The sequence below is a fragment of the Pan paniscus genome, chromosome 22, assembly GCF_029289425.2.
Source record: "Pan paniscus chromosome 22, NHGRI_mPanPan1-v2.0_pri, whole genome shotgun sequence".
Classification (NCBI taxonomy): Eukaryota; Metazoa; Chordata; class Mammalia; order Primates; family Hominidae; genus Pan; species Pan paniscus.
In genome coordinates, this window is record NC_073271.2 from 42262622 (window position 1) to 42285898 (window position 23277).

The following is a 23277-nucleotide window of genomic DNA, read 5'->3' on the forward strand; positions in this document are numbered from 1 at the left end:
CCATGGTCTCCGGGGCTCCCCTGTCCTCGCCCACCCCCAGCACCCCCACGGTCTCGGGACTCCCAGGCGCTCTCCCGCCTGCGTTGCCACTGCTCAGCCCTAAGGTCCGGGTTCACTGTAACGCGGCTGTTGCCCTTTCGAATTCTTCGCTTTTGAACAAGGGGCTGCGTTTCCATTTTGCCGGCAGGGGTGCGCAACCATCCGCCAGAACCAAGTCCTTGCCCCAGCTCGGCATTCGGGGAAACCCAAACTGGGACAGGACTCGCCGTCCCGGGCGGGAAAGCGGGTGGGCGCGGAGGCCCGGGGGAGGGGTAGGTGGGGAAGGGGGGACGGGGAAGGGGGGAGGGGGGAGGGGGAGGGGTAGGTGGGGGAGGCGGAGGCGGAAGCGGGGAGAGGGGCCCCTGCCGGCTGCGGCTCCTTCCTGGCTTCCCTCCTTGAGCACTGAGCGGCGCTTCCTGCAGGCGGAGCAGCGGCCGAGGCGCCCTCCACGCCCTCAAAGAGCCAGAGGTAAAGGCAGACAAGCAAACGGATGATTTTAATGAGGGGTGACAAGCACTCCGCAGGTGCGGGCAGCGGCGGGCTGCGGTCGGGGCCCAGCACCGGTGGGAGAGGGGCCTTCTCTGGCCTCGCGCGCGGGGGACGCGGCCCTTTCCCCTCCGGGGGGACGCGCAGGAGGCATCGCGGCCCCGGGTTGGAACAAACGCGTTTACCGCAGGCAAGGCGGCGGGCGCGGGGCGGCTCACCAGGCGAAGAGGGGCTTGCTGTCCTCCTTGGAGAGCTCGCACAGGCAGTTGAGCAGCAGCAGCGAGTCGCCCAGGAACTTGGGGGGCACCACGTCGATGACCAGCTTGCGCAGCGCGGCCGGGCTGCTGTGCAGGGGGTTGGCGCGCAGGTCGGGCCGCTGCTTCAGGATTCCGTAGGTGTTGATGAGGAACTCGCTGAACGCCGGGTGCACGTCGCGGCTGTAGCCCAGCTTCTCGAGGCGCGCGCTCAGGGCCAGGTAGCGCTGCGTCAGCTCGCGCAGCTTCTTCTCGTCCACGGAGCCGTCCAGAGACTTGATGGAGGTCTGCGGGCGCAGCGCATGGATGGGGGTGGGGGGCTCGGGGCCCTCGGACGGGGACTTCCAGGCCCAGGGCCGACCCCTGCCCCGCCCGCCTGGGTCCCCGGGGTCCCCTCCTGCGGACAGTGCCCGGCCAGGAGCCAAGATCTGGGGGCCTCACAGGGACGGACCGAGCGCCCCGCACCCTCCTGGCCGCGCCCTCCCCACGGGGCGCACCTGCTTGATCTTCTCGGGGATGTTGGCCACCGTGAAGCCGTAGAGCCGCGTCACGCCCGGGAACACGTAGGCCAGGATGCGGCGGTCCAGCTGGAAGGCGATCTCGCCCACCACGCGCGCGTCCTTCTCGGCGCCCGCGAAGCTCTGGATCTCTGGGGGAGGGAAGGCCGGGGACAAGGTCAGGGGAGCGCGAGGATCCACTGCCCTCGAGGGTGCCCTCGGCCACGTGGGGGGCGGCTCCTCCACCCCCCTCCCCCCACCTGCCGCCACCCCCCACTGTCCGGCAAATAGAATCTGAAAGAAAAGGAGCTTCTTAAAGTGCCAAAGGGCAAGCCAGCCTTCCCTTCGCCCTGTCCTCGGTCCCTTCTGTCCCTTTGCGATGAGGTAAACCTTTTAATCTCGGGGGTGGGGACTGGTCCCCTGTCACGGGGGAGTCTGCCCCAGCGTCGGCCCCTGCGAGGACAGAGGAACCCGGCCCTGGAGGTGTGAGTTGGGACGGGTCCCCTCCAGTGAGGACGCCCGTGGAACAGGGCCGTCGGCTTGGCTGGGAGGAAGGGGAGAGTTCTTCTGTCTTGGCAACCTCTGGGCATCAAAGGCTGCTTTAATGTTTATTCAATAAAACTGCTTCATTCTTTCCTACCTCTGAGAAGAGGACCGCTGGGTTGGCAGGACTTTTTTTTTTTTTTTTTTTTTAGACAGAGTCTCACTCTGTCATCCAGGCTGGAGTGCAGTGGCGCCATCTCCACTCACCGCAACCTCCGCCTCCCCAGCTCAAGCGATTCTCCTGCCTCAGCCTCCAGAGTAGTGGGACTACAGCCGCGTGCCACCACACCCAGCTAAGTTTTTGTATTTTTAGTAGAGCTGGGGTTTCACCCTGTCGGCCAGGCTGGTCTCGAACTGCTGACCTCAGGTGATCCGCCCACCTCAGCCTCCCATAGTGCTGGGATTACAGGCGTGAGCCACCGCGCCTGGCCCAGGACATTCTACTTTAATTACTTCCTCGACATTACTTAGGAGACGGCAATGCTCCCACAAAACCTGCTTCCGAACCCCCCTCCCCAGGACAGCCTCTGATGGCATCCGAGTCCGTAACAGCACATGACCTTGTCCATCTTTTTCCTGGAGGACGGGAAACAGTATCTCATTTGCATTTCACTAACGACTAGTGATTCGAGCATCTTTTCACGTGCTTATTGGCCATTTATATACTGTATCTTCTTTGGAGAAATATCTATTCAGCTCCTGTAGTGATTTTTCATTGGACTGTTTGTCTTCTTACTGTTGAATTGTCAGAGTTCTTCAATATTCTGCATACTAGTCCCATTTCAAATGCACAATTTACAAATGTTTTCTCCCATTCTCCGGGTTGGCTTTTCATTTTTTTGATACTGTCCTTTGAAACACAAAAGTTTGTTTTTTTGTTTTGTTTTACTTTTGATGAAGTCCAATTTGTCTGTTTCTCTCTTTTGCTCATGCTTTTGATGTGATCTCTAAGAATCCATTGCCAAATCCAAGGTCACGAAGATTTACCCCTATGGCTTTTCTACAGGTTTTCTGGCCTCAGCTCTTTGAGACCTCTTAGGTCTTTGATCCATTTTGAGTTAATTTGTGTATGTGGTGTGGCGTAAGGCCCAGCTTCATTCCTTGGCATGTGGATACCTCTTTGTTCCAGCACCACGTATTAGACAGTATTCCGTCCCTCCTGAATTGTCTTGGCACTCTTGTTGAAAACCATCTATGTACAGGTTTATTTCTGACCTTCCCATTCCATTGCATTGATCTGTATGTCCATCGTTATGGCAGTACCACAGTCTTGTTAACTGTAAGTTTTATAGTCAATTTTGAAACTGGGAAGTATGAGTCCCTCAATGTTCTCCTTTTTCAAGATCGTTTTACTTATTCCGGTTCCTTACACTTCTATATGAATTTCAGTTTCTGCTTGTCAATTTCTGTAAAGAAGCCACTAGGATTCTGATTGGGATTGCATGAATCTGCAGATCCAATGTAATCCATATCAAAATGATTGATTTTTGAACAATATAAAGTCTTCTAATCTGTGAACACAAGATGTTTTTCTGTTTATTTATTTATTGTTTGTTTGTTTGTTTTTTTGAAGAAAGGGTCTCGCTCTGTCACCCAAGCTGGAGTGCAGTGGCATGATCTCAGCTCACTGCAACCTCTACCTTCTGGGCTCAAGTGATCCTCCCACCTCAGCCTCCTGAATAGCTGGAACTACAGGCATGCACCACCACGCCCAGCTAACTTGGGTGGTGGGGGGTTGGTAGACATGGGGTTTCGCCCTGTTGCTGAGGCTGGTCTTGAACTCCTGGGCTCAAGAGATCTGCCCATCTCAGCCTTCCAAAATGTTGGGATTACAGGTGTGAGCCGCCGTGCCTGGTCATTTATGTCTTCTTTCATTCCTTTCAGTGATGTTTGTAGTTTTCAGTGTATTTCTTTCCCAATCACTTTTCAAGACTGCAGAAGAGGTATGTCAACACACTGCACAGAAGTGTGTTAGGGCCAATGAGGGGCGTGGAGGAGCAGGTGTAATCTCCTTCTTCTGTATCAATGTATTTCTCTCATCAAGAATCAAGCTCTTGGCCAGGTGCAGTGGCTCACGCCTGTAATCCCAGCACTTTGGGAGGCCGAGGTGGGTGGATCACAAGGTCAGGAGTTCGAGACCAGCTTGGCAAACATGGTGAAACCCCATCTCTACTAAAAATACAAAAATTAGCCAGGCATGGTGGCGGGCACCTGTAATCCCAGCTACTGAGGAGGCTGAGGCAGGAGAATGGCTTGAACCCGGGAGGTGGATGTTGCAGTGAGCCGAGATCGCACCACTGCAACTCCAGCCTGGGCGACAGAGCGAGACTCCATCTCAAGAAAAAAAAAAAAAAAAAAAAGAATCAAGCTCTTTCTCCCATCCCCCCACCAAGGCAAAAATGAGGTAGAAGAAACATCCTATAGATGAGAAATGATTCTAGTATAGGTTCTAGAAATGATTTCTAGTCCAACCTGGACTCTATAAGATCCAGCCAAAAACCTATTCTTCAAAGGAAAAAGGCCATACATTGATAAACCTCTAGCCAGACTTAGGGGAAAAAAGAAAGAAGACAAAAATTACCACTAGCAGAAATTAGAGATGCCACTACCACAGATTCTACAGACATAAAAAGGATAATAAGGAAGTATTAGGAATGACTTTATGCCAATAAATTTGACAACCTAGATGAAATTGACCAATTCCTTAAAAGACACAAACTACCAAAGTTCACTCAAGAAGAAATAGATCCTCTGAATAGCCTTATATCTGATAACCTTACAGGTCACATTTGACAGTTTAAAAGTAAACAGACTTCCAAACTGGCCTGCTTGGGAAGGTCTTATGATTAATGGTCCCCGAGTAAAGAATCTTATCATGATTTCCTCAGATTGCTGATGTGCTGATTAATGGACTGAAAAGATGCTGATTTATTCCTGAATCATAAAGGTTTACTGACTGTCTTGCACAGAGATGTGTTGACCTGTATGTTGTCATCTGTAGCCAATGCTTGTAACCTCTGTGTTTTACCCTCCAAAGAAAAGGACAACATGAGTATGAGGAGTCCTTTCCCTCCTCCTAGCCTCTCCTATAGAAGTATGAGGAGTCCTTTCCCTCCTCCTAGCCTCTCCTGTAGAAACCTTCTGACTAGAAAAGGACAACATGAGTATGAGGAGTCCTTTCCCTCCTCCTAGCCTCTCCTATAGAAACCTTCTGACTAGAAAAGGACAACATGAGTATGAGGAGTCCTTTCCCTCCTCCTAGCCTCTCCTATAGAAGCCTTCTGACTAGAAAAGGACAACATGAGTATGAGGAGTCCTTTCCCTCCTCCTAGCCTCTCCTATAGAAACCTTCTGACTTAGATTCCAGAACACTCTCAACTTTGTTGGTGTGTTCCTCTGGGTTGATCCTCACATTTGGCTTCCAATAAACCTTTATCGAATTATTTGTCTCAACAGCCTTAATTTCAGTTGATATTATCAATAAAATGGAATTTGTAGGGGGAAAATGTTCCTACAGAGACCATTCAAGGCTCGGGTAGTTTCAGCGGTGAATTCTACCACTTAAGGAATAAGTAACACCAATTCAACACAAACTCTTCTAGATAAAGAGGAGGGAAGACCACAAAACAATGAGAAAACAAATAACAAAATGGCAGGAGTAGATCCTTATCAATAATAACTTTGAATGTAAATAGGCAGGTGCGGTAGCTCATGCCTGTAATCCCAGTACTTTGGGAGGCTGAGGTGGGCGGATCACTTGAGGTCAGGAGTTTGAGACCAGCCTGGTCAATGTGGCAAAACCCCATCTCTACTAAAAATACAAAGATTAGCTGGGCGTGGTGGCAGGCACCTATAATCCCAGCTACTCGGGTGGCTGAGGCATGAGAATCACTTGAACCCAGGAGGCGGAGGTTGCAGTGAGCCAAGATTGCACCACTGCACCCCAGCCTGGGCATCAAAGTGAGACCCTGTCTCAAAAAAAAAAAAAAAAAAATTACAGCACAGTCAAATCGATGAATGATGGTGTGTGAGTTTGGTCAAAAACAACCAAGAAACTTTGAATGTAAATAGACTAAACTCTCCAATCAAAAGACGGAGTGGCTGAATGGATAAAAAAAAACAAGACCCAACCATCTGCTGCCTACAAGAAACACACGTCACCTATAAAGACTCACACAGACTGAAAATAAAGGGATAGAAAAGGATATTCCATGCAAATGAGAACCAAAAAAGAGCAGTAGCAGCCATAGTTATATCAAAGTGGATTTCAAGACAAAAACTATAACAAGAGACAAAGAAGGTCATTATATAATGATAAAGGGGTCAATTCAGCAAGAGGATATAACAGTTATAAATATATATGCACCCAACACTGGAGCACCCAGATATGTAAAGCAAATATTACTAGAGCTAAATCGAGAGACAGACCCCAATACAATAGTAACTGGAGACTTCAATACGCATTTTCACCCTTGGACAGATCTTTAAGACAGAAAATCAAAGAAATATCAGACTTAATCTGTACTGTAGACCAAATGAACATGATAGATATTTACAGAACATTTCATCCAACAGGTACAGAATACACCTGCTTCTCATTAGCACATGGATCATTCTCAAGGATAGACCATATGCTAGGCTGCAAAACAAGTCTTTAAAAATCAAAAAAATTGAAATTATATCAAGTATCTTCTCCGACCATAATGGAATAAAATGAAATCAATAACAAAAGGAATTTTGGAAATTATACCAACACATAGAAATTAAAACAATACGCTCCTGGATGGCCAGTGCATCAGTGAAGAAATTAAGAAGGAAATTTTAAAAATGTCTTGAAACAAATGATAATGGAAACACAACACACCAAAACCTAGTATGTACTAGATTCAGCAAAAGCCATACTAAGACCTATAGCTGTAAGTGCTAAGAGTTTATAGTTATAAGTGCCTATATCAAAAAAGTAGAAAAACTTCAAATAAACAAGCTAATGATTCATCTTACAGAGCTAGAAGTGCAAGAGCAAACCAAATCCAAAATTAGAAGAAAAATAATTAAGATCAGAGCAGAAATAAATGAAATTTAAATGAAGAAAACAATACAAAAGATCAATGTAACAAAAAATCGGTTATTTGAAAAGATAAATAAAATTGACAGGCCAGGCATGGTGGCTCATGCCTGTAATCCCAGCATTTTGGGAGGCCGAGGCAGGCGAATTGCTTCAGCCCGGGAGTTCAAGACCAGCCTGGGCATCGTAGCAAAATCCCATCTCTACAATAACAAAAACACAAAAACCAAAAAATTAGCCAGGCCTGGTGGCATACACCTGTAGTCCCAGATACCTGGGAGGCTGAGGTGGGAGGCTGGCCTGAGCCTCAGGTGGATATCTACATGCAAACCTCACACCATATATGAAAATTAACTTGGAATTGATCAGAGACCTACATGTAAAACCTAAACTATAAAACTTCTAGAACAACACACAGGAGAGAATCTGTGTGACCTTGGGCTTGGCAAAGATTTCTTAAACTGAACATAAAAAGCATAAAATACAAAAGAAAAATCAATAAATTGGACATCATCAAATTAAACAGTTTTGCTCATCAAAAAACATTCTTATGAAAATGAAAAACCATGGAGTGGGAGACCATATCTGCAAAACATACACCCAAAAAAGGACTCATATCCAGACACATAAAGAACTCTCACAACTTCCCAAGAAGAAGATAAGCAACCCATTTTATCTTTAAAGATGGACAAAAGACTAGGACAGACACAGCCTTGGACCCCAGCCTCCCAGCCTGGCTCTCCTCCCTCCACTCTGTGTGACTGGATGGAGAAACGGCCCTGCCTGACCACCCAGTCATGCCCTCCCCACAGCTGCCAGCCTGCACTGGGGGCCCCCCCAGGTGCCCCCGCACCCGGCCATACCGTTGAGGTAGTAGCTCCTCCTGGTCCTGTCCCCGGTGGGCAGGCTGCTCTCCAAGAAACACACCTTCTTAGGCCGGACCATCTCCCTGGGCTCCAGCAGGGTCTTGTCCACCAGTGAGTCTTGCAAGGGGCTCAGGAGCGGGGACAGCTTCCTGTCGGTGCCTCGGTGGCTATGCGGCTCTGGGGGACTGAGGAAGGCCTTGAAGGGTGCCTGGGAGGGGGCTGCACAGCCCGGGGAGGTGTCGTCCTCGCTGGACAGGGGGGCATGTGAGCACAGCAGGTCCTCCAGGGAGGATATCTGCAGTTGGGCGGCCGTGTCGGCAACACTCGTGAACCTTCCGCAATCTGGAACTGAGGCGGGGAGGAAAGGGAAGAGAAATCAGGCTGATGCTCCTAAAACATTCCTGGGAAGTATAAAGAACATGTTAACAAACCCTATGCTCCCCACCCCAAGCTTCAACACCTGCCGGGGTTTCCCTGGCTTCAGAGCATCCTCCTTCCCCTCAGGCCTCAGGTGTAAAAGGAGGAGCTGGATGTGGTGAAGTGGCCACAGGTGCCCATCCTGCCCGTGGGAGCACTGCGTCTATGGGCACAGCAAGCGGGCAGGCCTCCGTGTGCCTCCGGCCTGGCTGTGTGCCCACACACACTGGAGAAAGACTTTTATATGCTTAAGTTGCACATAAATGGTAGCACCCTACACATTTTATTCTGCAACTGAACTTTTTGCTGCTGCGTTATCTCGTTGAGATTTATGCACGCTGAGCCATCTGGTAGCTACCTGGTTCATTTCACTGTTTCCTGGCACCTCTGTACACATGAGCACACATACAGACACACACACTGAATTTTTAACCCTTGCCCTATTGATGGACAGGGCCTGTTTCCATGTTTCCGTGCAAACACACAGCTGTAATCGGCCTCCCGGGAGGAGCCTCCTGCTCTGTGAGCAACCTCTGTGGATGGGGAGGAGCTTCCCTGCTCTGTGAGCATCCTCTGTGGATGGGGAGGAGCCTCCTGCTCTGTGAACATCCTCTGTGGATGGGGAGGAGCCTCCCTGCTCTGTGAGCATCCTCTGTGGATGGGGAGGAGCCTCCTGCTCTGTGAACATCCTCTGTGGATGGGGAGGAGCCTCCTGCTCTGTGAACATCCTCTGTGGATGGGGAGGAGCCTCCCTGCTCTGTGAGCATCCTCTGTGGATGGGGAGGAGCCTCCTGCTCTGTGAACATCCTCTGTGGATGGGGAGGAGCCTCCTGCTCTGTGAACATCCTCTGTGGATGGGGAGGAGCCTCCTGCTCTGTGAACATCCTCTGTGGATGGGGAGGAGCCTCCTGCTCTGTGAACATCCTCTGTGGATGGGGAGGAGCCTCCTGCTCTGTGAGCAACCTCTGTGGATGGGGAGGAGCCTCCTGCTCTGTGAACATCCTCTGTGGATGGGGAGGAGCCTCCTGCTCTGTGAGCATCCTCTGTGGATGGGGAGGAGCCTCCTGCTCTGTGAACATCCTCTGTGGATGGGGAGGAGCCTCCTGCTCTGTGAACATCCTCTGTGGATGGGGAGGAGCCTCCCTGCTCTGTGAGCATCCTCTGTGGATGGGGAGTAGCCTCCTGCTCTGTGAACATCCTCTGTGGATGGGGAGGAGCCTCCTGCTCTGTGAACATCCTCTGTGGATGGGGAGGAGCCTCCCTGCTCTGTGAACATCCTCTGTGGATGGGGAGGAGCCTCCTGCTCTGTGAACATCCTCTGTGGATGGGGAGGAGCCTCCTGCTCTGTGAACATCCTCTGTGGATGGGGAGGAGCCTCCTGCTCTGTGAACATCCTCTGTGGATGGGGAGGAGCCTCCTGCTCTGTGAACATCCTCTGTGGATGGGGAGGAGCCTCCTGCTCTGTGAACATCCTCTGTGGATGGGGAGGAGCCTCCTGCTCTGTGAACATCCTCTGTGGTCCGACGCTGGGCTCAGGTGTGTTCACTTTCTTTGCTTTCCACACCAAGGGGGAGGGTCCATGCCCACCAACACCTCCTGGCCCCACACCCTCATGAGGACTGAATATTCCCCAACCAGGCTGATGAGGTCATGTGGCATTTCCCCAATCCCTGGTCAAATTTAGCTTATCTATGCCTTTATGGCTTATGAAATTCTATTCTACCTCCATGTCATGTGTATTCTCCTAGCAATAAAGCAAATACATATTAGAGAAAGTGTTCGGAGCCATATCAAAAAATTATACCTTAAAATGTGCCTACTGGAGCTTGCAGTGAGCCAAGATCGTGCCACTGCAATCCAGTCTGGGCGACAGAGCAAGAATCGATCTCAAAAAAAAAAAAAAAAGTGTGCCTACAAAGGAACCAACTAATCTTCCCTCTGAAATGTTTTCCAAGGAAAAAAAGTTCGAAAGAAGCAAAGTCATCAGTGTGTGCCCGGCCTCCTGCCACGTGGGAGGCCTGGAGTCCTCAGGCCTCCACCCCAGACACTTTTCAAATTATAAAGGAATATTATGTACAATTATGTATTAATTAAAATTTTAATAAAAGGAGATAGCCTGGAAAATTACTTTCAAGTGACTCAATAAGAAGTAGAAAACCTAAATGAACCAATACACAAAGAAGGAAAATCTAAAAGTTATGAAATGATTATTCCCCAGAGGGCTGCAGGCCTGGATGGTCTGTGGGTGAGTGTGCCAAGTTCCCAAACAAGTCATAATCCCGATATCATACAAATGAGGCTGGAACCATAGAACAGGTTAAAAGATGCTCAATTAGGTTTCAAAATTTGTCACAACTCTGATGTCAAATTCCTACAAAGATAACCCCCAGAAAAAAAAAAAAAAAAAAAAAAAAAAAACCATGGCCAGGCCAAAAATAATTGCACAAAGTCTCATCCAAACATGATCAAGAACACACAGCACGAGGCAGGAGTGTGCACAGAGCATGAGGCAGGAGTGCAGAGCGTGAGGCGGGGGATGCACAGAGCATGAGGTGGGGGATGCACAGAGTGTGAGGCGGGGGATGCACAGAGCGTGAGGCGGGGGATGCACAGAGCATGAGGCGGGGGTTGTGCAGAGCACAAAGCGGGGAGGTGTGCAGAGCACAAGATGGGGGTGGAGAGCACGAGGCAGGGGTGTGTGCAGAGCACAAGGCAGTGGGGTGGAGAGCAAGAGGCAGGGTGTGCGGGACCCAGTGGCTGTGCAGCGTAGCAAGATACCAGATACGGTCCCTGGCAAGAAGCTGAGTTACCTCCACTGGTACAGAGATAGGCTCACAAACACCGAACAAGATGAGCCATTTCTCAAATTTTCTGTTTTCCAAAAATAAGAACAGGAAGGACTCTTCCACAGCATCCAGCCTGTGCAAACCTCCCTCCTCTGGGCAGATGGGACCGTTGGTCCTTCCCACAGCTGGTCAGGAGGACCAGGATGCGGCCAAAACCCTCTCTCACCTTCCCTGGAGGAGGCCCCATGAAAGTCAAGGCCAAGGCCCGAGTTCTGAGTAATAAGGACAAAGACAGAAATAAGAAGTTCATGTGGATCGGAAGGGCGGGATGGCCGGCCAGATGCAGCCAGATGATACAGCTCCCACGGAGGGCCTGAGATGACTGGTGAGCTTCTAACACATCTTCAGAGGGAAGGTGCTGAGGGCAGATGGAGGGAGCACACAGAAGCTGGGCTGAAGGGGAGAAAGCTGGGAACCTGCCTGGGACTACTGAGCACTGGTGCTCATTTTTTGACCCACAACGGCTCTGGGGAAATGGGGGAGTTAAACGGGCAAGGAGCAACCCACTGTTGCCATGGGCCTCTGGAACCCCAGCTGGGGGAGACCCCTCGCCCACCATGGACACTCTAGTTGGCAGGGAGAGCTGCTTAGAGAAGTGGTGGGGGCAGCAGCCAGCTGAAGCGGAACCCAGAGGGTCTGGTGCAGGAACACAGCCAGGGACGGCCGTCCCCCAGGCTTGATTTGCTCCCACAGGAGACTTTGGGCCTAGGGAAACTGTCAGACCTGTTCTCTGCAGGGTGGTCTTACCCATCAGATGGGACCAGTCCAACCTGAGCACCCCTTCGTCTGCTGGCCTCTCCTGGGGCCCCAGCCTGGCCATGCCTGCTTGCAGGGCAGTCTTGGGTGCCCTGGGGGTCTTCACCATAGCTTCTGTGCCGGCAGACTGTGCCTGGCCAGTGGAGAGCTCCAGTGAGACAGCCCCGACGGCCACACACCAGCCTGCCTGCTCCCTCCTCATATTGCAGCTTCCCCTGGGCCCAGGCAACTCCCCACATCACTCTGCTGATGTCTGCACAGGTGGGTTTTGATTTCCTTCCCCCACCAGCATGCAGGAGTTCAGTGGGCCTCCCCTTTCCCTACAGACTTCCATTGCAGATGAAGCCTTGGCAGACACAAAGCCAGCAAGCCCCATACCCGCCAGAACCCTGCCTTTGACCTAACACTGAGCAGAGAACAGTGGATCCTCCCCCACCCTGAGCGATCACTGCTGCTTGCAGGGCACAGAAAAGGCACCTAGACCTGTGCCAACCAGCACCCCACCCATGCCTATAGTACCTCCAGAGTAACTGCACACAGTCTCCAACAGGAGTCCCCCATCCCCACCCCAGCTGCTTTGCCTCCACCACTGTGGTGAACCCCCACAGGAAGGCAGGCACTCTGCATCTGCCAGCCACTCTGCTGTAGCTGCAGTACCTCAGCCTCCCAGTGCAGTGGATTCCAAACCTCAAGGAGCCAGAGAACAAAGTCAGGGCCCAAAACAAGTCCCCCAGAGCTAGAGCATGCAGAGTCCAGGAGTTGGCAGCTGGGCACTGGCCCCTTAAATATTCCATAAATGAAGCCAGTTGGCTGAATCCACCTTATACCACAATCAAAACCTCAAGGTCATCAAACAGACCAGGCATGGTGGCTCATGTCTGTAATCCCAGCACTTTGAGAGGCTGAAGCAGGTGAATCACTTGAGGCCAGGAGTTCAAGATCAGCCTGGCCAACATGATGAAAACCCATCTCTACTAAAAAATACAAAAATTAGCCAGGCATGGTGTTGGGTGCCTATAATTCCAGCTACTTGGGAGGCTGAGGCAGGAGAATCACTTGAACCTAGGAGGCAGAGGTTGCAGTGAGCCGAGATTGTGCTACTGCACTCCAGCCTGGGAGACAGAGCAAGACTCTGTCTCAAAAAAACAAACAAACAAAAAAACACAGAATGGCAAGCTAGATAAAGAACCAAGACCCATTGGTATGCTGTCTTCAAGAGACCCATCTCACATGCAATAACACAAATAGGCTCAAAATAAAGGCATGGAGAAAAATCTACCAAGCAAATGGAAAACTATGATTGCAGGGTTGCAATCATAGTTTCTGACAAAACAGATTTTAAACCAATGAAGATCAAAAAAGACAAAGAAGAGCATTACACAACGGTGAAGGGCTCAATTTAACAAGCAGACCTAACTACACTAAATATATATGCACCCAACACAAGAGCACCAAGATTTATAAAGCAAGTTCTCAGAGACCTTCAAAGAGGCTTAGACTCCCACATAATAATAGTGAGAGACTTCAACACCATACTGACAGTATTACAGATAATTGAGACAGAAAATTAACAAAGATATTCAGGACATGAACTCAGCACCGGATCAAATGTACCTGACAGATATCTACAGAACTCTCCACCCCAAAACAATAGAATATACATTCTTCTCATTGCCACATGGCACACACTCTAAATTCAATCACATAATTGGAAGCAAAATACTCCTCAGCAAATGCAAAACAACTGGAATTATAACAAACAATCTCTCAGATGAAAACGGACCCAGTTGGAAATCAAGCCTAAAAAATTCACTCAGAACCACACAATTATATGGAAATTGAATAACTCGCCCCTGAATGACTTTTGGGTAAACAGTGAAATTAAGGCAGAAATCAAGAAATTCCTTGAAACAGTGAAATTAAGGCAGAAATCAAGAAATTCCTTGAAGCTGATGAGAACAAAAATACAACATACCAGAATCTCTGGGACACAGCTAGGGCAGTGTTAAGAGGGAAATTTATAGCATTAAATGTCCACATCGAAAAGTTGGAAAGATCTCAATCAAACAACCTAACATCACAGCTAAAAGAACTAGAGAATTAAGAGCAAACAAATCCCAAAGCTAGCAGAAAACAAGAAATAACCAAAATCAAAGCTGAACTGAAGGAGATTGAGACACAAAATACCATTCAAAACATCAATGAATCCAGGAGCTGGTTTTTTGAAAAAATTAATAAAATAGATATACCACTAGCTAGACTAATAAAGAAGAAAAGAGAGAAGATTCAAATAAACACAATCAGAAATAAGGGATATATTACTACCGACCCCACAAAAATACAACCAACCATCAGAAAATATTATGAAAACCTCTATACACATAAACTAGAAAATCTAGAAAAAATGGATACGTTCCTGGACACATACACCCTCCCAAGACTGAACTAGGAATAAATGGAATCCCTGAACAGACCAATAACAAGCTCTAAAATTGAGTCAGTAATAAATAGCCTACCAACCAAAAAAAGCCAGGACCAGATGGATTCACAGCTGAATTGTACCAGATGTACAAAGAAGAGCTGGTACCATTCCTGGTGAAACTATTCCAAAAAGTTGAGGAGGAGAGTCTCCTCCCTAACTCATTCTATGAGGCCAGCATCATCCTGATAACAAAACCCAGCAGAGATGCAACAAAAAAAGATAACTTCAGGCCAATATGTTTGATGAACATTGACGCAAAAATCCTCAACAAAATTCTGGCAAACCAAATCCAGCAGCACATCAAAAAGCTTATCCACCACAGTCAAATAGGTTTTATCCCTGGGATGCAAGGTAGGTTCAACATAAATCAATAAATGCGATTCATTACATAAACAGAACTAAAGACAAAAACCATATGATTATCTTAATAGATGCAAAAAAAGCTTTCAACAAAATTCAACACCCCTTCATGTTAAAAATGCTCAATAAACTAGGTATTGAAGGAACATACCTCAAAATAGTAAGAGCTATGTATGACAAACTCACAACCAACATCAAAACTCAACCCCTCAAAACTTGGCACAAGACAAGAATGCCCTCTCTCACCACTCCTATTTCAACATAGTATTGGAAGTCTTGATCAGAGCAATCAGGCAAAAGAAAGAAATAAAGCCCATCCAAATAGAAAGAGAGGAAATCAAACTATCCCTGTTTGCAGATGACATGATCTTATATCTAGAAAATCCCATAGTCTCAACCTAGATTCTTAAGCTGATAAACAACTTCAGCAAAGTCTCAGGATACAAAATCAATGCGCAAAAAACACTAACATTCCTATATACCAACAACAATCAAGCCAAGAGCCAAATCAAATGGAATGAACTCCCATTCACAACTGCCACAAAAAGAATAAAATGCCTAGGAATACAGCTAACTAGGGAGGTGGAGGATGTCTACAAGGAGAACTACAAAACACTGCTCAAAGAAATCAGAGATTACACAAATGGAAAAACATTCCATGTTCATGCATAGGAAGAATCAATATCATAAAAATGGTCATACTGACCAAAGTAATTTTATAGAGTCAATGCTGTTCTTATTAAAATACCATTGAGATTAATCACAGAACTAGAAAAAAAACTGTTTAAAAATTCATGTGGAACCAAAAAAGAGCCCGAATAGCCAAGGCAATCCTAAGCAAAAATAACAAAGCTGGAGGCATCACACTACCCAACTTCAAACTATACTACAGAGCTACAATAACCAAAACAGCATGGTACATAGATCAATAGAACAGAACAGAGAACCCAGAAATAAGTCTGCACACCTATAACCATCTGATCTTCAACAAACCTGACAAAAACAAGCAATGAGGAAAGGACTCCCTATTCAATAAATGGTGCTGGGATAACTGGCTAGCCATATGCAGAAGACTGAAATTGGACCCTTTCCTTACACCATATACAAAAATCAACTCAATATGGATTATAGACTTAGATGTAAAACTCAAAACTATAAAAACCCTGGAAGACAACCTAGGCAATACCATTCAGAACATAGGGATGGGCAAAGATTTCACGACAAAGATGCTAAAAGCAATTGCAACAAAAGCAAAAATTGACTAATGGCATCTAATTAAAGAGCTTCTGCACAGCAAAATAAACTATCAACAGAGTAAACAGCAAACCTACAGAATGGGAGAAAATTTTTACAAACTAATGCATCTGACAAAGGTCTAATATTCAGCATCTATAAGGAACTTAAAGAAATCTACAAGAAAAAAACAACCCCATTAAAAAGTGGGCAAAGGACAGAACACTTTCCTAAAGACATACATACAGCCAACGAGCATATGAAAAAAGGCTCAACATCACTGCTTATTAAAGAAATGTAAATAAAAACCACAATGAGACACCATCTCACACCAGTCAGAATGGCTATAATTAAAAAGTCAAAAAACAACAGATGCTGGCAACGTTGCAGAGAAAAAGAACGCCTATACACTGTTAGTGGGAGCATAAATTAGTTCAGCCATTGTGGAAGACAGTGCGGCGATTCCTCGAAGACCTAAAAACAGAAATACCATTCAACCCAGCAATTCCATTACTGGTTGGGTTCCATTACTGGTACCCAAAGGAATATAAATCATTTTATTATAGAGACACATGCACGCATATGTTCACTGCAGACTATTCACAATAGCAAAGACATGGAATCAACTTAAATGCCCATCAGTGGTAGATTGGATAAAGAAAATGTGGTACATAGACGACATGGAATATTATGCAGCCATAAAAAAGAATGAGATCAGCCGGGAGCAGTGGCTCATGCCTGTAATCCCAGTACTTTGGGAGGCCAAGGCAGGTGGATCACCTGAGGTCAGGAGTTCGAGACCAGCCTGACCAACATGGTGAAAACCATCTCTACTAAAAATACAAAATTAGCTGGGCATGGTGGTGCATGCCTGTAATCCCAGCTACTTGGGAGGCTGAGGCAGGAGAATTGCTTGAAATCGGGAAGCAGAGGTTGCAGCGAGCCGAGATCGTGCCATTGCACTCCAGCCTGGGCAACAAGAGTGAAACTCCATCTCAAAAAAAAAAAAAAAAAAAAAAAAAAAAAACAGAATGAGATCATATCCTTTGCATGAACATGGATGGAGCTGGAGGCTATTAGCCTCAGCAAACTAATGCAGGAACAGAAAACCAAATGCCACATGCTCTTACTTATAAGTGGGAGCTAAACAATGAGAACATGTGGACACATAGAGGGGAACAACAGACACTGAGGCCTACCAGATGGTGAAGGGTGAGAGAAGGGAGAGGATCAGGAATAATAACTAATGTACTAGGCTTAATACTTGAGTGACAAAATAATCTGTACAACAAACTCCCATGACACAAGTTCACCTATGTAATAAGCCTGCACTTGTACCCCTGAACTTAAAAGTTTTTTTAAAAAGAAATACATGGCCAGGTGCAGTGGTTCATGCCTGTAATCCCAGCACTTTGGGAGGCCGAGGTGGGTGGATCACCTGAGGTCAGGAGTCCAAGATCAGCCTAGCCAACATGGCAAAACCCCATCTCTACTAAAAATACAAAAAGTAGCCAGGCATGGTGGTGTGTGCCTTTAATTCCAGCTACTGGGGAGGGCAAGGCAGGAGAATCGCTTGAACCCAGGAGGCAGAGGTTGCAGTGAACCAAGATGACACCACTGCACTCCAGCCTGGGCAACAGAGCCAGACTGTGTCTCAAAAACAAACAAACAAAAAACCATTTACTCCTGCCTTCTGAATCAATGATTCTATTTTTTAAAAATAAATCCAGCCGGACAGTGGCTCAAGCCTGTAATCCCAATGGTTTGGGAGGCCAAGGTGGGAGAATCGCTTGAGCCCAGGAGTTTGGGACTGGCCTGGGCAACATAGGGAGACCCTGTCTCTACAAAAAAAAAAAAAAAAAATTTTAATTAGCCGCTCATGGTGGCAAGCACTGTAGTCCAAGCTACTCAGGAGGCTGAGGTAGAAGGATTGCTTGAGCCCCAGAGGTCGAGGCTGCAGTGAGTCATGATCATTGCCACTGCACTCCAGCCTGGGGAACATAGACCCTGTCTGAAAAAGAGAAAAACATAACGGGCCAGGCACGGTGGCTCACACCTGTAATCCCAGCATTTTAGGAGGTCGAGACAGAAGGATCCCTTAAGCCCAGGAGTTCAAGACCAGCAACATAGAAGATCCCATCTCCATAAAAGTAAAAAAAACCACACACACACCAAAAAAAGAAATCCAATGGAAATAGCCTTAAATATAAAAATTCTTAAAACCTTTTTTGTGGTGCTATTTACCTCAAGGGGAAGAAAAACTTTAATTTCAAACTGAGGGAGAATTCATTACATTGTGGTTCATCCGAATCGGCAATATTGCAGGGCCATTTTAAAGTACACCTAACAACACAGGGACAATCTTCTATCGCGTCAGACGGAAGGAGTGACCAGGAGTTGCACATAGAGAATCCTCACCACTGTTGGAAATCATCCGACAATCCACCACCAACAACTAGGGAGCGAGTGGGCAATCTGGGGGGGCCTGGCTGTCCTCCAGGGGACACCTCTCCAGTGGAGACATGGCGAGTGGCATCGTGGCAGTGCTGGAGGGACCAGGACGATCCCGAGGGAGACGAGATGGGGCAGCTGGGAGGGGAGGCAGAGGACTGCTGCTCCCACTGGCCCTCCGCATCACTCACTTGTAAACCTGGGTGAGACCTGGGGACCTTGCTCCCCAGCCGACGGGGACAGATGAGCCCTCCTGTGACGTGGGAACCATGCCGGCGCAGTGCCCTCCTCCTCCATCAGTGGGGTGTAGGGGCCTTTCGGAGAGCGTTTCACAGTGTCTATTTCAACATTTCAAATGCACACAGCCTTTGACCCGAGGACCCACGTGTGGGATCCCCTACACAAAGCCACAGGGTGCCTGCGCAGGCCACCCACGGCAGCGGCATCCACGGTCGCAGAGAACTGGGAACAGTGCTGCCTGCCTGGGGCCCCCACAGAAGGAGCCCAGTGTTCAGGTGTGCCGGGGAGATCTGCAGATAAGGACTGGTGGGGAATGCCGTGAAATGGATCGTTAAGGGGGAAAAGTCAAGTTGCAGAACAGCACAATCCCGTGTAGGTGGACCAAAAAGATACACAGACAGACACACAGATCTCCACCAAAGTTCCAGAGAAAACCCAAGAGAACGTTGATTGTGGCTGCCTTTGCGGAGGGGGCCGGAGGCGTGGCCTGAGGCTTAAACGTTGCACCCTCCACGGCGTTTATAAGTTTACCATGAGCACGTGTTGTTGAATCCGTACGAAAAGCAGGTTTTTACTCATCCTGTTTTGAACACAGATGCTAAGGAAGTCTTGGCAACATGCAAACATTGCTGGTGGTGGTTCCTTTGCTTATAAACTTCTCCTTTTTTGCAGAAGCTCAGTGCTGGTTTTCCCAACCCCAGTTCTGCTGAGGGCTGGTCCTGAATGCAGCATCCCACAGCCCCAGGTACATTCCCAAGCACATGCTGAGGCCCAGAGCATTAAGGGTGCACCACACGCTGCCACTCAAGTGGCAGAGTTTAGAGGGTGGTCTTGTCCAGGCCCCTCCCCACTGCCAGCCCGGGCCACACTGAGCCTGCCCCACACCCTGTGGCGGGGGCTCCAAGGCCCTCTGTGGAAGGCCTGCTGGCCTCGGGTTGAGGCTCCTCCCAAGACCCGTGTCCAGCAAGACCTGGGTTTGCCAAGGTGACCCAAGGGCAGGGGCAGCAGCCGTGGTCATGGAGACCCCGCCCTGACTCAGCCCCTGACAAGGGTCCCTCTGGGGACTGCACAGCCTGGGCAAGGGTCGAGGGTCTGCCCCTCTCCTGCCAGGGGAGGCACCAGCACTCTGTCCAGCCCTGAGGTCCGGCCCAGGGTGATTCCTTCTTGAGGAGGAGGACAGCAACGCAGCCCAGGGCACGCAGCCTGCGGCTGTCCACACGCACCAAACAGATTAAGGGCCCTTTTGCAGCCACAGTGCCCGGGCCTCACAAGTGCTGTGAACGGGACCCTGCACGTGGCCCAGCACCGTAAGCGCAGGTCTGCCCAGCAAACGCCCTGTGGTGAGCGTGGGGCTCAGTGGCCGCTGATGGAGACGCAGAGCCTGGGGCCTCGCACAGCATGGCCCCCAGGCGCCAGGTTCCCCAGCCACACTGTCCCCGCACATCCTGGCGAGGTGCTCTCCTCCCAGCTCCCTGCGAGGAGCCCCTGCCTGTCACCAGAGACCAAAGGTGTGGGGATGCTGCCATGGATTCCCCTCTTTGCTTCCAGACACGCTCGCTCTCAGGCTTGTCCATGGAGCTCCAAGCAGGGCCTGGGGCCTGGCTGCGGAGAGTGCCTCCTGCACACTGCGCCTGCTCAGAGTGCACATCTGAGGGTGGTGGCCAGCGTTTGAGAAGGACTCAGGAAGCAACCCCCCCCACCCCCAGCACAGGTGCTGGAGCGGCCCCTTGGTGAGTGGCAGAGCTGGCCTCCCGGGCATGGCTCGTGCTCGCAGACAGCAGTGTTCACGGGCACTGGCGAGGCTGCCTGCTCCATCGTCCAGGACCAGGCAGGCTGACCAGGTCCTTTCCGGGCCCGGCCGGGTGGGAAGCTGAGGTTGGCCGTGGGAATCCCAGGCAGTGCTGGGTCAGGGACTCTGTCCTCTGCCCACCAACCCAACGAAAAGTCAAGGGTACACCTGTCAGCCCCATCCCAAATCACATGCAGGAACGGGGAATGTTTTTCCCAAAACTTTTAGAATAAAGCCTACTACTTTGCAGAAAGTGACCAAACCCTATATATGTACTTTTTTCAGTAAAAAGCCACAGAAGGCTGGAGTCAATGCTATGTGGTGAGTGGATCATGGCTCCACACTCCCACCCCCGCAGGGACAGGCGCCCACTTGTCCCTACCCGCTCCCCTGGCCGGTGGCTCTGAGGCCTCCCCAGAGTGGGACCTTCCCACCATGGGGCTGGCCTGGCTCTGGCCGGGGACATGAGTGGATGGGACACAGCACTCATGGGACTCGTGTGGCTGGTCTGACACCCCCGTCGCCCCTGACCCAGGAGGAGAAGAGACACACGCAGCAGAGCAAACTGCCAGCCAGGACCAGCCTGGAAGAGCTGCCTGGGGCCCTGGAGGCCCACAAGCCTGCGCACCACCTGCTCTACCCCTATGGGGACACTTCCATGACTGCAGCTGACCAGTCCACCTGCCAGCGGTTGACCACTCCCACTTCGCCAGCGACCGAAGGGGAGGGGAGGGGCCTCACCTGAGGGCAACAGCAGAACCCACCACCTGGGCTTGCTTTACTCAGACCTGAGGGTGTGAAAGGTGCCCGTGACCTCCCGCATCAGGGAGCTGGCCGCCACCCTCGACTCCCGGGGAGCAGGCATCCCGCGACCCCCCCATCTACCAGGCCATCTGAGCTGGGCGGCACCTCACCTCCGCTCCCGGGGGAGCCGGCCTCGGGGTAGGCATGCGCCCTGGGTGGGAGCAGGTCGTGGCCGCCGCCCTCCTGGCAGCTCTGGCTGAGCAGCCGCCGCAGCATCTGATTCTCCTTCAGGAGGCGCACCTGCTTCTTCAGGTCCGCATTCTCGCTCAGGAGCCGGCTCATCAGCTCGCCACCCTCAGCCATGGCGGGTGCGTCCCTCCTTGTCCCTCACGGCTCCTGCAGCCCCATGGAGGTGGGAGCCCAGAGCCCGCAGGCACCATAGAAACAGCCCAGGCACGGAGTTCCGTAGCCACCGCCGCCTTCCACGCCTTGTGATGTCACTGCCCTAGTGATGAGGTGCCCAGCACCCCTGCCTGCCCCCGCGATGGCTCATGGCCCCGTTGAGGCAGTGAAGCTGGAGGCCCATGGCGTGCACAGGCAGCCACTCCCACACTATGACCGGGGCCCGAGAATGCCAAGGACATTAGGCAGGTACGGGATGTGGGGACTGTACTCCAAGGGGGGTGTCCAAGCCACTCCCCCTTGAGCGGCCCAGCCAGGGTTGGGTGTCCACCCTGTGTGGTGTCCTCAAGCTGGGTGGGGACGCTGCCTTCACCCGAGTAACACGTGGGCTGCACTTCCCATAGGACCTGCCCAGGACACAGGGTTCCCAGTGCAGCTTCCTGTGGACCCTGGCACCCGGGGCGGCAACTGATGTGCAGGTGTTCATCAGGATCCGTCCTTGGCACCCACATTTGAGGAGGGAGGGACTGGCAAGGGCAGTGGGAGGAGACCAGCATGTGGGGGAGACCAGCCTGGTGGGGAGACCAGCTTGTGGGGGAGACCAGTCTGCGGGGGAGACCAGCCTGGCGGGGGAGACCAGCCTGAGGGGGAGACCAGCCTGGGGGAGGAGACCAGCCTGTGGGGGAGACCAGTCTGCGGGGGAGACCAGCCTTGTGGGGGAGACCAGCCTTGTGGGGGAGACCAGCCTGGGGGGGGAGACCAGCCTGGGGGAGGAGACCAGCCTGGGGGAGGAGACCAGCCTGCGGGGGAGACCAGCCTGGGCCGGGAGATCAGCCTGCGGGAGGAGACCAGTCTCGGGGGGAGACCAGCCTAGGGTGGGGAGACCAGCCTCGGGGGGAGACCAGCCTAGGGTGGGGAGACCAGCCTGAGGCAGCCCCACGATGGCTCCCACATGCTTTGGAGCGCTGGGTGGCCCTGAGGGCTGGGCTGGAGGCCACCTGCTGACCTCACTCCCTGATGAGAAGGGTCCAGCAGTGCATGTCCACCCCTCAGACCACAAGTGCCCGTGTCTAAGACACTAATTGTTCCTGACTGCACTGCTCCTGCCTGCACGTAACTGAGGACGCCCCCAACCCATGGCCACAGCCCCTCGGGCCGTCACACAGGGCTGCGGCTCACGGGGTCCTGCTAGAGCAGGCGTCTGTCCTCAGTCAGTGCGACCGTCTTGAAATCCACCCTGACTCCCTGCTTCAATTACTTGGGAAAGTAAATCACCTCAGTGTTGTTTCTTGGCTCCGAGGGTCTTGTTTTATCAGCAGCCGGGATGCAACAGATGGGTCATCTCATCCTCGTGGGAAGGGCCGTAGGGCAGAAAACACAACCCAGTGGGCCGGCCACACCTCCAGCCCTGTGACGGTCACCCACCACCACCAACCCAGTGGGCCGGCCACACCTCCAGCCCTGTGACGGGCACCCATCACCACCACCAACCCAGTGGGCCAGCCACACCTCCAGCCCTGTGACGGGCACCCACCACCACCAACCCAGTGGGCCGGCCACACCTCCAGCCCTGTGACGGGCACTCAGGACCACCAAGGGCACTCAGGCGCAGATGCCCCCGGGAGAACACCACCTTCATTCAGCCCGGGCGGCCAGATTAGGGGAAGGTTGCTTCTAGCAGAGAAAGTCTCGAGTCAGGCTTTGTGGGGAAAGGAGGTTTCTACACCCCGAGCGTTCCTGACACAACCCAACCAGCCTGGTGCTGCACCACGGGGCTCACACCTCAGATCAAGACAACGGGGGCCCA

General features: G+C 50.8%; 1 protein-coding gene across 2 annotated transcripts; it reads right to left on the minus strand.

Annotated features, from left to right (window-relative positions):
• Positions 1 to 516: 516 nt before the first annotated feature.
• Positions 517 to 22900, minus strand: SPATC1L (spermatogenesis and centriole associated 1 like). Of its 2 annotated transcripts, XM_034948192.3 has the most exons (5): positions 22746 to 22889; positions 21239 to 21464; positions 7748 to 8098; positions 1277 to 1428; positions 517 to 1066 (listed from the first exon to the last, which is right to left on the minus strand). In XM_034948192.3, the coding sequence occupies exons 2-5, from the start codon at positions 21429 to 21431 to the stop codon at positions 740 to 742; spliced, it is 1023 nt and encodes a 340-aa protein (XP_034804083.1). In that variant the 5' UTR covers positions 21432 to 21464; positions 22746 to 22889; the 3' UTR covers positions 517 to 739. The 2 variants fall into 2 exon arrangements, with proteins under 2 accessions (XP_034804083.1, XP_003823850.1); XM_003823802.5 differs by lacking the exon at positions 21239 to 21464 and having other exon boundaries at positions 22746 to 22900.
• Between the last annotated feature and the right edge of the window lie 377 nt (positions 22901 to 23277).

Excerpts from the sequence above, each read along its gene's own strand:
- SPATC1L (XM_034948192.3), bottom strand. The coding sequence starts at position 21,431 with ATGGCTGAGGGTGGCGAGCTGATGAGCCGGCTCCTGAGCGAGAATGCG. Across the intron at positions 8,099-21,238 it reads CGGCTCCCCCGGGAGCGGAG|TTCCAGATTGCGGAAGGTTC; the intron begins GTGAGGTGCCGC and ends TCCCCGCCTCAG. Across the intron at positions 1,067-1,276 it reads TCCCCGAGAAGATCAAGCAG|ACCTCCATCAAGTCTCTGGA; the intron begins GTGCGCCCCGTG and ends CTGCGCCCGCAG.